The 16,745-nt window shown below is 40.6% G+C and overlaps 1 protein-coding gene across 3 annotated transcripts in view; it reads right to left on the reverse strand.

The window, feature by feature from the left end:
• Window positions 1–16,745, reverse strand: part of PAFAH1B1 (platelet activating factor acetylhydrolase 1b regulatory subunit 1) — a 59,892-nt gene that overhangs the window by 11,417 nt on the left and 31,730 nt on the right. For 2 of the 3 annotated variants that reach the window (XM_050929166.1, XM_050929167.1), the window contains exons 3-6: window positions 15,234–15,318; window positions 8,233–8,307; window positions 6,858–7,064; window positions 3,737–3,905 (exon numbers count right to left, since the gene is read on the reverse strand). In XM_050929166.1, coding sequence (XP_050785123.1) covers window positions 3,737–3,905; window positions 6,858–7,064; window positions 8,233–8,307; window positions 15,234–15,318 — 536 coding nt within the window. Of the gene's footprint in view, window positions 1–3,736; window positions 3,906–6,857; window positions 7,065–8,232; window positions 8,308–14,851; window positions 14,945–15,233; window positions 15,319–16,745 lie in introns of those variants that run through there. The other variant, XM_050929168.1, reaches the window with a different exon arrangement.

Consider the following 16,745-nt stretch of genomic DNA (forward strand, 5'->3'; position numbering starts at 1 on the left):
ATTTCTGGGGATATAAAAAAAGTCTGAGGAATGCTAGTTTTTAGGAGATTTTGTGTACTTCATACTGCTCCATCGAAGTGATATCCATTTGAATGGTCATTTTAAAAAAGGAAACGGGGAAAAAAGTTCAAACAATGAAATTATGAAGTATGGAGTGAAGCCATTTCGCCCATACCCATGTTAACTGAAAGAACATGGTTTATAAAACACAAATACCCTATATGCTGGACATATGTATAGAGGTTCTGAAATACTGCAGAAACCAAGGATCATTATTATAGCAAGGGAAAAAAACAGAGGCAATAACAAAGATGACATACTTTCTGTGGCATGCTTAAGGTGAATACAGCCCTCATTCACCTACTGCTGAATGACTCAGTGATGCTTAAAGAGCAGCAGATGCTTCACTGAAGACTCTGGGCACGAGAACATAAAAGCGGCCATACTGGGTCAGACCAAAGGTTCATCTAGCCCAGTATCCTGTCTTCAGACAGTGGCCAATGCCAGGTGCCCCAGAGGGAATGAACAGAACAGGTAATCAAGTGGTCCATTCCATGTCGCCCATTCCCAGCTTCTGGCAAACAGAGGCTAGGGAAAGCATCCCTTCCTAATAGCCAATGATGGACCTATCCTCCATGAACTTATTTTGTTCTTTCTTGAATGATGTTACAATCTTGGCCTTCATAACATCCTCTGGCAAGAAATTCCACAGGTAGACATGCATTGTGTGAAAAAAATACTTCAGTTTGTTTTAAACTTGCTGCCTATTAATTTCATTTGGTGACCCCTAGTTCTTGTTTGAGAAGGAGTAAATGACACTTCCTCATTTACTTTCTCCACACCAGTCATGATTTTGTAGACCTCTATCATAGCCCTCTCCTTAGTCGCCTTTTTTCAAAGCTGAAAAGTCCCAGTCTTATTACTTTCTCCTCATATGGCAGCCGTTCCATACCCTTAATAATTTTTGTTGCCCTTTTCTTAATTTTTTCCAATATATCTTTTTTGAGATGGGGCAACCACATCTGCACACAGTATTCAAGATGCGGGCGTACCATAGATTTATATAGCGGCAACAGGATTTTCTTCATCTTATTATCTATCCCTTTAATGATTCCCAACATCCTGTTCGCTTTTTTGACTGCACAGTGAGTAGATGTTTTCAGAGAACTATCCACAATTACTCCAACATCTCTTTCTTGAATAGTAACAGACCCCATCATTTTATATGTACAGTTGGGATTATGTTTTCCCATGTGCATTACTTCGCATTTATCAACATTGAATTTCATCTACCATTTTGTTGCTGTCACTCAGGGCTTGTCTACATCACAAAGTTGCAGCGCTGGTGAGGGGGTTACAGCGCTGCAACTTAGGAGGTGTACACATCTGCAGGGCATCACCAGCGCTGCAACTCCCTGTTTGCAGCACTGGCCGTACTCCCGTTTTGTCTCGGGTGTAGAGGATCCAGCGCTGGTGATCCAGCGCTGGTAATCAAGTGTAGACACTTACCAGAGCTTTTCTTGACCTCCGAGGAATAAGCAGGTATCCCAGCATACCTGAGGAAGCCTCTGGTAATCAAGCAGGTCTCCTTCCCCGGTTTGTTCTCGCGTTCCCCGAACCCCCGAGCAAGCAGGTCTCCTTCCCTGCGGTTTGCAGGGTGGTTCGGGGAACGCGAGAGCAAACCGCGGCAAAGCTGGTCTCCTTCCCCGGTTTGCTCTCGCGTTCCCCGAACCCCCCTGCAAACCGCAGGGAAGGAGACCTGCTTGCTCGCGGGTGCGGGGAACGCAAGAGCAAACCGGGGAAGGAGACCAGCTTCGCCGCGGTTTGCTCTCGCGTTCCCCGAACCCCCCTGCAAACCGCAGGGAAGGAGACCTGCTTGCAGGGGGGTTCGGGGAACGCGAGAGCAAACCGCGGCGAAGCTGGTCTCCTTCCCCGGTTTGCTCTCGCGTTCCCCGAACCCCCCTTGAAGCCGCCCAACAGCGCTGCAGTGTGGCCACATCTAACACCACTTGCAGCGCTGGTTGCTGTAAGTGTGGCCACTCTGCAGCGCTGGCCCTATACAGCTGTACTAATACAGCTGTAACAACCAGCGCTGCAAAATTGTAGATGTAGACATACCCTCAGATTCAAGGGATCCTTTGTAGCTCTTGGCAACCTGCCTGGGACTTAACTATCTTGAGTGATTTTGTATCATCTGCAAATTTTACCACCTCACTGTTTACCCCTTTTCCCAGATCATTTATGAATATGTTAAATAGGACTGGACCCAGTACAGACACCTGTGGGACACCACTATTTACCTCTCCATTCTGAAAACTGACCATTTATTCCTAACCTGTGTTTCCTATCTTTTAACCATTTTACAAACCATAAGAGGACCTTCCCTCTTATCCCAGGACTGTTTACTTAAGAACCTTTGGTGAAGGACCTTGTCAAAGACTCTCTGAAAATCTAAATAAGTTATATCCACTGGATCCCCTTTGTCCACATGCTTGTTGGCCCCCTCAAAGAATTCTAGTAGATTGGTGAGGCATGATTTCCTTTTACAAAAACAATGTTGACTCTTCCCCTAGTTATGGTCATCTATGGGTCTGAATTTTGTTCTTTACTATAGTTTCAACCCGTTTGCTCTGTACTGAAGTCAGGCTTACTGGTCTGTAATTGCCGGGATCACCTCTGGAGCCCTTTTTACAAACAGCAGGTGGGCAGTTAATTATCTCTTCTTTTGTTCTTTAGTAGACTTCTCAATACAAAAAACTTTGTTTCTTTATAAAAAAAGATTCTTACTCCCGCTGATCACTCATTTCCAATACAATTAACTATATCACAAAAACAGAATTATCTTGAGATGATGCAGCAGCATAGGAATACTTTTGTTCAGAACTTTCTGAAGACTGCAGGGGCAGCCTTCATATTCTCCATCCCACACCCACAACCCATCACCTCCACCATGTGCCTTTGTAACCCTGAATTGGGTAAGCCTGGAGGTTTTTCACTTTCCTCTGCACCATGGGGCACAGATCACTTACGGGTTTAAACTATGTAGAGTGAATTCTCTGTAACTTGAAGTCTTTAAATCATGATTTGAGGACTTCAGTAGCTTAGCTTGGGCATCTATTACAGGTGGATGAGGTTCTGTGGCCTGCAGCGTGCAGAAGGATCATGATGATCCCTTCTGAGCCATGCTATGGCTCCTGAAATTGACAGATTGGGAATGTGTTCATCCACCATTGTACAAGGAACCCACAATTTACATACACAGTTCTAGACCAAGAGCAGGAAGCATGTTAATTCAAAACAAGAAAATGTGGAACAAGAGATTCCCATAAAAGGTGATTCAATATACTAAGCAAAATAGCGAAAACCATTTATCCTTCCCACATGTACCAAGCTATATTTTATAACCCCATTCTCTTGTTGGATGGTCCCATTTTCTGTTGAGCTTTGGATATAGGAAGTACTAAAGCCCATCCATCTGCTGTTTCACTGAAACCACCACTACAGATATTTTATTTCCAGTACAGTCTCTCACACAGCAGATTAGAGTTGCATTTTCAATTAGCGATGGGACATAACAGACAGTTACGTACAAAGCACTCCGAAGGTTAAAGAGAACTCTTTTTGGTATCCTGATTATATATCCATTCTCACATCAGCAGTTTTCTGGATCAACAAAATAAAAAAAAAAAAAAAAGATTTCTCTTCATCTTATAGATCATTAAGTCAGTCTCCTTACCATGCATGGTTCTGATGCAATCAAAGCCCTGGAAATCCCATAGCTTAATGGTCATATCAGCAGAACAGGAGGCCAAGAGTTTGCCACTATGGTCAAAAGAAATATCCTGCACAGAGTCTGTATGTCCCTTAAGGGTTCGTTCAAAATCGCCTGTCTCATAATCCCACACCTGACAAGTGAACAGAAAATTCGTTAACACCAGCTTATCACTCTTCATGTTCTCCAGCTTTACATTTGCACCCCACAGGCTAGTCTGGCACCTTGTTCAATAATTAACTTGAGCAGGAGACAAAGGAAGATTGTCCTAGAAAAGCCAAGCAGTGGAGGAAAATAAGCTGTGCTATATTTATATGGTTTAGTTACTTTTAAGTTAATTATATTTAAAGAATAGGTGCATTTCCCAGATTTCAAAATAAATTAATGTAAATGGTCTCCTGTACAATGTGAATAGGAAAAGAGAGTTTGCTGCATCCCTGAAAAGTCTTGATACAATTTACCTTTAAAAAAAGAAAGATAGATCACGCGAGTAAAATTTTAATTAGGTAGAAGTGTGTGTGTGTGCATGCACACACAGAGTCCTTTTCTCTTCCACTCGTTTACCACTCACTTCCACAAACCCTTTCCAAGGTTCTTCCCTTACACCCTACCCCTTTCTAAGCATCAGTGTACCGATAGTAATTGTGTGATGCTAAAGAGTCATATGGTCAACACTCCCTACTGGAAAGCAATATGTGAACTCTGCAATATGCAGCATTTCAGTCAGCTTAGGGAAGAAGATCTGAGGTCACTTCCAAAAATAAGTAAATAGACTCTTGCATCAGCCAGGATACTAGTCAATAGAAACATGAAACACATTTGTGGTAAATATGGAGCTAATCAAGAGGTGAAAATGAAGTATTCACATTAACAACTTGTCAATACTCTAATAATTAAATAACCATGAACATAAACCTACTTCACTCTAAAATAAACAAGCTACTACAGATGTTAATTTCTTAATGCTATTGGCCTCATAACAATCCAACTGAGGATTAACTAAATTAAGAGTTTCACTTTATAACATTTAGAAGCATGAAAACATCTGATTCTAAAATCATTAGCCTTATTTAATAATGCAAATAAAATGAGAGGTTGATACTGGTCACAGCTATCGTAAAGCTTCATTTCTGACGTGATCTGGTTTTTAAGGTGGCAATGCATAATTAAAATAGCCATGGTTTATGTTGGACCTACAAAATATATGGTTTGTAATCTGTCTAGCTCTCCACCATCACTTCAGCATTACTCAATGTGTTAACAAGTGATAATGCCTGTTTAGAAAAATGACAGATGGTACTAAATAGTTTGAATTAAAGAACAGCACCCACCAGATAAATTTCTACTAATAGAAGAGAGTGAAGGATACAGAGTTTATGAAAAAAAAGTTTCCAGTAACATTTAACAAAGGCATGTAAGAATGCCACTGAACAGTTTTAGCTGACCCTTGTTGGAGAAATAATTTCCTCCCCCTGCAAGAACAGCATGCCTTAAGAGCCTGGAATTGCAGGCTCTGCTAGAAGATGGGAGCTTGCTCTCTTTTATTTATTATTTTGGGGGGGGCATGGGGGGCTGATATACTGGTAATAAGCTAAATGAAACAGTAACAAGTACACCTATCACTACCTATCTACCAGACTAATTATTACAGAGGGACACTATGCTGTTCTGACTCACTGCCTAAGTTGGTTCAAAGGAACAGAGTGGCAGTTGGGGGTCATTGTGCACTTTATGCCCGGGGGCAGAAGTGTCGTAAGGGCATGCAGGGTGCATATACAACCGCTGCAGACACTGCTGGTGAAAATGTTCTAAACTCCTGTGCTGCGGCAAATGGACACCATAAGTAGAATCTACATGTGCAATAACTCAAAGAATGACATTATAATTGGTTAAAACTTGATGTAAAATCATTTGAATTTAATCTTCGTTGTATCCTCCATCACAACAGGTTGCTCAATATTTCCTTATAATATTTGTTACCCAAACTCTAAGTCAGTATGACACTTTCAACCATTTCCAAAGCAGCATCAGCTCCATGGTAGTCTTCACGCAAGCATAAGTTTAAATTAATCCTCAAGCGAATGCTCAAGGAGAAGGTCCTCAAGGACTGTAGCCAAGTGGAAGTACTCGTTTTCATTCCACGAATAAATCAGTTACACAAATATTTCTTTATAATTACGATACTAAATGGACAAAGCACATGCCTACCAGATGAGTCTCATATGGGTGCATTAACACCTGCAACAAGGGCTACAAAGATCTTAATAAAAACAACATTAGAAGTACTGGAAGACTAAACCTATTTCTACACACACTATCTTTCATTTCCCAAGAATGTTTTTAGGAGGTTATTTTGAAAACCAGCATCAACTGGTGGCTGAGTATTACAAAAGAAGTAGAAGATATCAATCCTTTATACTAAAAAGTAGTGAGGGAGGAGGGAACATTAAAAAGTTCGGTGTTTAAAATTTTAGCCTGCAAAGAAGTCATTCTTTCACGAATCTTCTGAGATAGTCTTTTCTTTCTCTTGCTCAACATCTCATTATACCTCTACCCCATATAATCCTGTCCTCAGGAGCCAAAAAAAATCTTACCACATTATAGGTGAAACCGCGTTATATCAAACTTGCTTTGATCCGCTGGAGTGTGCAGCCCCACCCCCCTGGAGCACTGCTTTACCACATTATATCGGGTCGCGTTATATCGGGGTAGAGGTGTACCCTTAACCCAACCAAAGACTTCTATATCCCACATCATCTGCCTTAATCTTTGGCTCCTCTCCTTCCACAAGAGCGTTTATCCCTTAATCTTCTACCCAGTCCCTAAATCCACACTTGTGGTCTCAACAGCTTTCAAAATATTTCTTCTGACCCAAGAGAAACCCCCCACAGACGACTTGAAAGCATCAGACTAAAATCTGATGAATACCACCACACAGACTATGATCAATCTCTAAATTATAAGGGGACTATGAAAGAAGGTAAATCTTGGGTCAGGACTGCATGTGTGTAGGTGGTATATATCCCTCATTATCTCAAACTGATTTGCTTAACCCATCGTATAAACTGTCTATAGACGCATTTACCTTTATTGTGGCATCCTCTGAAGCAGAGACCATAACACTGAAAACTGGGTGGAAAATTACTCTTGTGACAGGACTCCTATGTCCACTCAATGCATACTTCTCTGGAGGACGAGGGATCCATTCCTTAGGGTCTCGTTTCTGACCAAGAGGTCCACCTGATGTGAATTCTTCCTTTGCTTCATTTAGCTTAGATTCTAATTCCATCACCTGAGATTTATGGTGTTTAAAAAAAAAAAAAAAGATCAATTGTTTCTACAACTTTCTACAGCAAGATTTAGCTAATCTGCAATGGTCATTAACAAAGCTATGTTTTCTGAATGGCTTTGGATCTAGAATATTTTGCTTCTCTCTTACGTGGAGAGCCAGTTACTGACCTCCAGTAGCTCTGACCATCCCTAAAATACAACAGAACAAGTTTCCTTGTAAAAAGAGTGAGTAATACTTGATTTGAACTCAAAAATTTTCCCCAGAGGTTTTATGCGAGAAGGGGACTAACATGCAAAGTCATTTAGCGCTACCATACTGGAAAGTTCACTACTTCAAACTGGTTGAAAGTAACTTTTCAAGTTACTGAATTTTGTGAACAGTTTTTGGCAAAACTATTGTCAGAGGTAATTTTACTACTAAAAATGCTTACACACCCCAAGGACCACTGGTCAAAGACAATCTTGGGATTTACATATCGAGTGTTTAAACAGGATATCCAAGAGCAAAAAATATTAAAAGCTCAGTAAAACCCTGCAAAATTTACCACTACAGTTGGTAGCCTCTGCTGTTAAAATGCTATAATTTGATACTTTTAATACACTATATACCTATCGATGCTCTATTAAGCACATACCATTTTGTATTGTGTGTTTGTATTAGAGTAAGAGCCACTTACTCTAACGCATCAGAACTAAAAGCTTCACTGCAAAGGAAGAGATAAAGAGGACTAGCAACAGAGCTTTTGCCTTCTTCCCTGCTAAGGAAGCTTTTGGAGGACAACTACTCAGCCTTTGCATTTCCAAAAAGCCTTGGGGCACTCTTTCCTTCTCACCATCTTCACAAAGTGCAACAGAAATCCATGAGATGAAGCAAAGAGTCAGATATCAGAGAAGCCACTATAAAAGAGTTAATATTTTTGCTGGAGATGAAGTGGATAGTAGAAAACACATTTCAAGGCTAAATATTCTGCTTGATGGATACTGTTACCTTTCCTATTCTGCCCTCCAAAAATACTTTTAGGAGAACATTTAATAAGCCCACATGTCCTTTGAATGCATACAACAGTTTCTCTTCAATTTCAGTCCACCAAATACCCATAATAATTTGCTTTTAAAACTGATTCTCATTGTAAAACTGTATAATATGAAAAACTCAAATCCTCCTTTACCTTCTTTTGTAATCTTATAACAGATGTCCATTTTTTCTCCAAAAGTCCAGCATACTTCTTATCTAGCTCTTCATTCTGAAACAATAATTCAAAAAGTTGTTATAATGTAGTTAAGAGACAAGCCAAAGCAAGTCAATGTTTTCAAGAATGTCTAAACATTCAAATTAAGTAATTTGTGGGAGGAAAGAAGAGGAATCAATTGATTTTTAATCAAATTAATTCAGTCACCATATGGACACCTTGATTTTTATTTATTTATTTATTTTTAAAGACTAATACCATAAATACTTTGGCAATCCACTTTGGTTACAAAGTAACAGTGATGTTTAGCCAAAGATTTTCTGTGAATCAAATCCACAAACCCAAACTCTCAGGTCATCCACATTATTGTATTCTGGCCATTAAATCCCCCCCACTATTTCTAGGGCTCATGAGTGCCTCTCAAATGAGTATTACTACTGGGCGAATTCTGTACCACTGCATGTGCACAGAATTCATGTACCTCACAATTTTTTTTTGCTTCTCTGCAGATGATGGGGAAGCAAAAGGAAGCTACAAGAACAGTCACGCATTGTTTCAGGCACCTGGAGCAGCTGTTGGAGAGGTAAATCACGGCAGGATGAGCCTGGCGTCCACCCTGTGCTGAACCCTGTTGTTCCAGTTGGGCTGGGGGAAGACAAGACTTCCTATTCCCCTGCAAGGGAGCAGCTGGGGCTGGGACTGGAGATGGGGCACCCGGTCAGACCCACATCCAAAAACCTCCCCCAGCTGCACAAAGCTTCACACCACACTCCTTGTCCCATCACTCCACAGCTACAGGTGGAAGGGGCACTATAATGGTATTTGCCCCCCCCCACCCAACCCCCATGTGTCCAGTTCTCCCCACACCCAGAACCCCTCCACTGAGCCACCCACACCCAGACTGCCCCACACAAGCCTCTCACCCCACACCTGGATCCCCCCCACACTAAACCACTTCATACTTGGATCCTGCCAGCCTGAGCCTGCTTGCCCCACACCTTGGATCAGGGGCAAGGGTTAGGCATGCGTGAGAGACTCTGTCCAAGATATGGTGCACCTGGCATGGAGGCGAAGGGCCCCTGGGCGTTTCTGTGCAGACTCTCAGCTAAGTCTGTGTCGGGGCATGGTGGGGGCACCGCAGGATCTTGCGCCTCCATGCAGCCAGTGGCCTGTGCTTCCCCACTGCATCAGGATCCCCCATTGCCACACTAAGCCTCCACATTTATTTGACAAAATATGCAAAAATTTTAATTTTTGGCACAGAATTCCTTCGGAAGTAGAGTATACAATGAATAGCTGTGAAAACCCAACTTGTGATATTATCTTTCCCACCAACCCCCATCAATTAGAAAAGGAAAGATAGGAAGGGATGTGTTGATGGTGTGGACTGGAGAGTAAGCATGACCTGGTGATAATTAGGTTTTTGTAGTTACCTAACCTTTTGATCAAAAACTGATGGACCTGTATGTACAACAGCCAAGGAAATATGCTACCATTATGTTTGCACGCATAATCAGCTGCACTGCTTAAAAATTTACTAGCAGCTGCCAGAAGGCAGGCTTGCATATATAGGCTATGATGGTTTCTTATTTTTAGCTGATGAACAACCCCAGCTCCAACAATGAGCAACTGACCCCACCATTACAGTGGGATAACTATCTTCCCTAGTAAACACCAAGAATATGAGGAAAGGAGGCAAACACACTGAATCCTAATCATCCCTCTGTGGGAGAGGAAAACAACAAGAGAAAGAACCCAGCTTCAAGGAGGGGCAAAAAAAGGCAAACAGACAAGGGCATCCTGCCTACATTACAGGTTATGTAGCTTCTGTCACTGGGTCTTGAGATACCTGGAGCTGGAAAAGAGCAGACTGTGGACAAAGGCAGGGCAGAAGCAAGACTTCAGAGTCTTGATACCCCAGTATTCACCACTGTGAAGTAATTAGCATATGTTTTGTACAAAGTATGCCTTGTGAGCTATCTTTCTAAAAGTCTTGATCTGTTAGACATTAAGATCTTGTTGGACTGTATGTACTATCGTCGTATGTGAAATTACAAAGTTTGGCTATGTATGCTTTACTGAAACATGCGAGAGGTTGAAAACACCCACAAGCAGCCTTTCAGGTACATCAGTAAAAAGGCCAAACAAACAATGTTAATGGCTTATTGAGGAAATGCACACAAGTACAAGGATTACCCCAGGAACTATGTACAACAGAAACCTCTCAGAGACAGCACTGCACAATGCAAAGAATCCTGTGGCACCTTATAGACTAACAGACGTTTTGGAGCATGAGCGTTCGCGGGTGAATACCCACTTTGTCGGATGCGTTCACCCACGAACGCTCATGCTCCAAAAGGTCTGTTAGTCTATAAGGTACCACAGGATTCTTTGCTGCTTTTACAGATCCAGACTAACAGGGCTACCCCTCTGATACTTGACATTACACAATGGCAACTGTTTGACCCAGGTCACAGCAAAAGAGCTTTCCAGCAAGTGGGAAGATGATAAAAAAGGGGAACAATGACATCATGAGGGGACCTCATTCTCCTTGCAATAACACACTGGGAAACACCTGAGGGGCAAGGACTCAACTGTGGAAAGTGATGGTTCCAGACTGCCAGCCTGTTTATCACTCAGGATGCAACTTTGCTAATTTACATCCTACCTATCTAGATTATTAAACTCAGTTTGAGGTTTTTGTTTACTTACTAAGGTAACCTGCTTTAATCGTTTTGCTCTCCCTTATAATCACTTAAAATCTGTCTTGTGTAATTAAACTTGGTTTTGCTTATTCCGAAGCCAGTTTGTGGAATTCATAACTTGGAGGGGAGGGGAGGCTCAAAAAGCTGTGTATATCTTCCTTCACATTGAGGGAGGGGGCAGATTTCATGAGCTTGCATTGTACAGTTCTCTATACAGTGCAAGACGATACCATTTGGGGTTTACACTCCAGAGGGGGTATGCATTTGAGTGCTGGACAATTCCCAAGTTAAGTCTTCCTACACAGAGCTGATCTCAGTGTCCGTCTTTCTGCGCCTGGGTGTGGCTCTACCCATGTGTGTGCTGGAGGAGGCTTGAGTGCCTGGCTCAGCAGGGCAGTGCAAGGGAACCCAGACTGGTAGAACCAGCAGGTTCAGTGGTATCCCAGTACATCAGGTGGCACCCTGGAGAGGGGGCAACCTGCCACACAAAGTTTCTAGACAAATGTGCTATCTGGGTCAGACTCCATGGTGGAGCAGCCTATTACTCCAGCAATGTTGGTGAGAACTTGCTTTATTTGCAGAATTAATCAGTACTGGAACCAGAATTGATCCCCAGATACGGCTCTGCTTAACTCCTTACCATTCACTGACCCCATTAATGTGTAAGAAATTGTTAGTCCTTTTTAAGCTGTACTAAAGTAGTCCCATCTAATTCACATTTTCCTATGAGAAAGTTCCTATGTGCAATTTTAACTAACTTGATTTTCTTGTATCTCCCTTAAGACTATCAAATAACCAGACTGCCTAGCATATTTAGGGCTTTTAACCTTTTTTTTTTTCTTTTGGAAGGGGGGACGGGATAACACAATTAGGTTGATGGGATATCATACATTTTATAATTGAAAACCATAAAAACATATCCAATTAACCCTCTCTCCTGATTTGTTACTTAGAACACTGAGTGCAGTTTAGGGAAGTCAAGTAAAACCTCCACTGAATATTTTGGAAAAACAGGATGAAGATCCAAATTTTAAGAGAAATGCTAATTTACATAGTTTGCTAGTCTTGAGGGTTATTTTCAGAAATAGGTGGAAAGCACAATTACAAATGTAACCTGCTCATAGTCAACTCAACACTTCTCCTGATTAATCTTACATATATGTACACAATATTAATTTCACTACAGATTTTCAATCCAAAACAAGAGATTTGTTCATTTTAGAGTCAGCACCTAGATGTAAAACAAAGATCAGGGATTTTCTTCATATGGTTTGGAAGTGAGAAAATTGGCAAGTGTTTGTCAAAAAGACATGGCACATATGCAAAAGAAGTTTTTTAATTTGAATATAATCCAGTTTTCAAGTTCCACACTGACCAGCTGTTATGGAGACAAGTACCATACAAATGAAACAAAAATGAAAAGACAGGTTAAATTCACCTGTGCTGTGAATCCCAGTCAATGGAATTACGGTGACATTAAGTCTGGCCCACTATTTCCAATCAGCAGTAAACTGGCTATCCTGTCAAAATAAATTGTTTGGCAGGATTTTTGAGTAACTAAGTTAACACTTCTAAAACTTCTTCCTTCTACATTACCACCAACTGACTTCTAGCAGTTTCAGGTACTGAAGTAGCTTTATGAGTCCAACCCAGGACATAATAGGAACATTTTCTGGATACACTCAGTATGATGAACATTGAAAACGGTGACAAACATGGCACAGGCTTTACTGCTCATAGAACATTAACAAAAAAGGGCAGGGCTGTTGATATCGACAGTCTCTGCAAAAGCAAACCATGCATCAATGTTATTAGCCATTCCAGTTTCAAAAGGATCTTCATAATTTATTCCTCTATGAAATCTTAGATTATGGAGTAAAAAAGCAAGGTATGTGGATAACATGAGAATAGTATGATTGCAGATCTGTTATTTTACAGAAATAGTACTTTTAATAAGAGTTTAAATAGACCTTCAAAAGAGGTTGATAAATGATTTTTTGGAAAGACATTAAGCACATTCTGATCCAAATACTTCAATACTTGGAAAAATCAAAGAAGCAATTTTTAAACAAATTGCGTACGTTCAACTGTTCAAGAGATGCTTTCACTTGAGTTTTAAAATGATTTATTTTTTAAAAATAAGTCTTTCCAGCCATCAAGTTTGAGGTATCAAATATTAGTAATTTTACTGACATACAAAATATTCTCAATCTGTTATAACTGACTAGATTTTAGAGGCTAGTATTTAAAACGGAGATTAAAGGTGACATGAGCACTTTCAGTCAACATACCCTGGTACTTTTTACACACACCTCTATCCCCTGCCTCCCATGACTATACAGAATACAAATCAACAACAGTGTGAGAGGCACCAAACTGTTTCAGCCACATCTGGACAGTACTTACAGCTGGAGCAGAGACACCTGATTTCTTCACTTTAGTTCAGCAATTAGTATATCCACTACACAAACTAGTACATTAACCCAATATAGGTGGTGCCGACTAAGGTTTTGAAACAGGAGGCCCAGAATTCATAAGTCACTTAATAGGAGTTGATTAGATAAATGCTCTAGACTACAAAAGCCTCCTTTATTTCTCGGCTTCTATATAATTCTCAGTAAAAACTTAAATTTAGGAGTCAGAGAGGGGACCTTCTAGCAATTAAATAGACATCAGAAAGCCAGGTAATTTTAAAAGGCTAGAATATATGTATACAAGCACATGTAGCACTGCTGTCTGTTCAGTCAGCAGGCCTAGTGGTCTGGCCTTCTGCCTCCAGTCTCTCTTTCAACTCAACATGTCCTGGACCAAGTCCCAGCTGGGTCAGCTTCCTTGTCGGTAACCAATGGTCCCGTTCATCTCAGGGTTAGGAACAGGGGAATCTGGGCTGGGTAGGAAAAGCGTGGAATAGCCAGGATTAGGCCCACCTCCTGCTCACCTTCCCCTGGGCCACATGCCGCCTCCATTTGAGGTGTGGCTGCTATTCGATTAGAGTCCCTTGTCTCAAACCCCCACAGTCTGGGGCTGATACAGGAGACCCTCTGGTGTTACTGTGTGGTTCTTCCTCCCTCAAGTGATGTCTGGGGAGGGGACTCGTACATAGACATCCTTATTAGGGGCAGTTTCTTCTACTACTGAAGAGCCATGCTCCTCCAGGAAATGCTTTCTCTCCCTCACTCCTCTAGACTGCTGGAGATCTCTTTATACTGGTCTTTTCCCCAGAAGCATGCTCAACAGTGCCTGAGCGGCAGAGCTTTCCTGGCCCAGTACTGCTCCAGCTCTCTTCCTCTCTCTGCCTTAGCTGCGGGGTCCATAAACCCCTTCCCAGTACAGAAGAGTAGAGGCCAAAAGATTAAAACCCCTTACAGGATTTTTAGAGTGAATACAAAAGGATATTTCTGGAAGTCTGACAATCTCCACATTTTTCCCTTATGGCACAAACAAACAATTCATCCTATTTACTTCATGCATTCTAAAAGGTTTTCCCTCAGCTTAAAACTTCCTGCCAAACTTGATATGGTCAGGGTCAGTTTTGACAAAGCTAGAGGGATCAAAAGTGAATCAGTCTTACCACTGTTAAAGTTGAAACTAACAGTCTGTTTCCATAATACTAAACTGGAAAATTGAATAATTTGTACTTTCTCCAGCTGGGACCCTTAAGCATTTTAGGAGGCTCTGATTCATCCTATATCTGGACAAAGTTCAGTACAAGAATTGAGTAACCAAGGAACTGGATTAATTTTCAAGCAGAGTTAAACTAATACAGCCAGGTTCAGATGATCACCATGATCAGAACACTGAAGGAATAATATCTGTCTCAGAAAATTAAATGCATTCTCCTGAACATTCACTTTTTTGATATCAAGAAAAAGTTTTTTATATTTCTATAGCACCTTTCATCCTGGAGGAACTCAGAGCCCTTTAGGAACTGGATCCCTACAATACCACAGAAAAGCGGGCTGCTCTGGAGTGATGGGTGACAGGCAGGTGGAAAACAGGCCTAAAGAACAATACACCAGTGTCAGGAATAGGGGAGTAAAGGTGGACGAATTTTGCCCAAGAAACTTCACATTACAGAGTTGAGACCATCACAATATAGAGAGAACATTTACTGTGTCTTAAGTGATTATTGCATTAAGCTTGTGTATGATGTATTGATTTCCACATTGTAAGGGCTAACAGGACTGTTTTAGCAGAAGTTGTGCACTCCACAGAACTTACATAATGTTTTACAGGACAAACGAGCTTTATGAAGGATCTTGTGTTTCAACTCACCACATCTAACTCAGCTTCCTTTTTAAAAACTGAATAAGCCTCTTCATAGCCATTGGATCGAAGGTAATCTGCTATTGCTCGATTTCTAGACAAAATAAAAACGATTTAACAGTAAGACATCATCTTAGTCACAGTTCTCAAAAGTACTGAAAAACAAAATACAGAATGAATGCGTACAGGTTTTCAAATCATAACCAATAAGGTAAACCTTGTTATTCGTTGTATTAAGATAGCATCAGCTAATACGACGACAAAAACCTTCAAACCAACTTTAAAAGCAAACATGGCATATGAAGTTGTCAAGTCAAAACATGACCAGTAAAACAAAAATGCACATTTAGTATGTAGTTTTAAATTCTAGCAAACTTTGCTGTGATTAAAAAATTCAGTATTTAATATACAAATTATGATAAAGGCAGCTCCTGCTCACTATTTTAACACTCATTATCCCTTTAAGTAAAGATGAAAATGCAGGTTAAGTATATAAAAGCTGCAAAGGTTTAAGAGCGGCTTTTGGTTTAGCTCAAGTAGATTTTGGGGAACAATTTTAAGACAAACCTAAATAAGCATGCATACAGGGATTTACACTGGTTTAACTAAGTTGGTTTAAATTCATATCTTGGGTTAAACAGTGCAATTCTCTCAAGTGAACACGTCCCAAGTTTTAGAATACATTATTATTTTGTAAAACTAAGTGTTTATAGGTAAGTAACCCTACATGTATTTCTGCCACCAGTGTACAATATCTTCAAATTACAGGTAAATTAACATCCTTAAGTAGACAAAGTTTCAGACTTTCAGTTCTTTCTTATAAAGACTGTAAGTGACTTAGCAGTAACTAAAAAGGTTTATCATTATGTCCAACATAATTACAAAATGAATTTATAAAAGGATGCCCTCATGTTCCTCCTTAACACAGTAAGTTTAATTCATGCTCCTTCATTATAGCTTGGGGGAGAGGGACGAGGTGGACTTATTCTTATGTGGTATAACTAACAGAAACCTAGACTCTTCTGCAGTACGTGTGTCGATCAACTGGGTACACTTCCAAATGAAACAGTCTCTCTTATGGTCTTTGCCTACATTTGTCCTTTACCAAACTAAAAGTTTGTCAAGAATCAAATAACCAAGTCAAAAGGGCAGCTCTTACAGGTGGTTTCATGTAGCCCCTCCAATATCTAAAACAATTTTAGGCTTAATGCCTCTCTGTAGAGTCCTTTGTATAAAGCATGTGCTATGTTTTCATCAAACTCCTCCTGGCAATAGTTACAAGTTAAAATTAACATTTCCGATTGTCTTTATATCTGTATCTATCTTTAGTAATTCCACTGCATGTTGGTGGAAAAAGTGAGCGAGATTTCCCCGGTAAGCATCAAGGCAAGCCAGCAATATCTGCAACATTCAAGCTCTGATATATCACTATCATCTTTTGCCTGCAAAACCAAGTTAGAAAAATTTAGTGCCTTGCTACTAAGAGCCGTGTTTAAAAACACCTGACTCCATGCTTTGAAT

The sequence above is a fragment of the Gopherus flavomarginatus genome, chromosome 19 (assembly GCF_025201925.1).
Source record: "Gopherus flavomarginatus isolate rGopFla2 chromosome 19, rGopFla2.mat.asm, whole genome shotgun sequence".
Lineage (NCBI taxonomy): Eukaryota > Metazoa > Chordata > Testudines > Testudinidae > Gopherus > Gopherus flavomarginatus.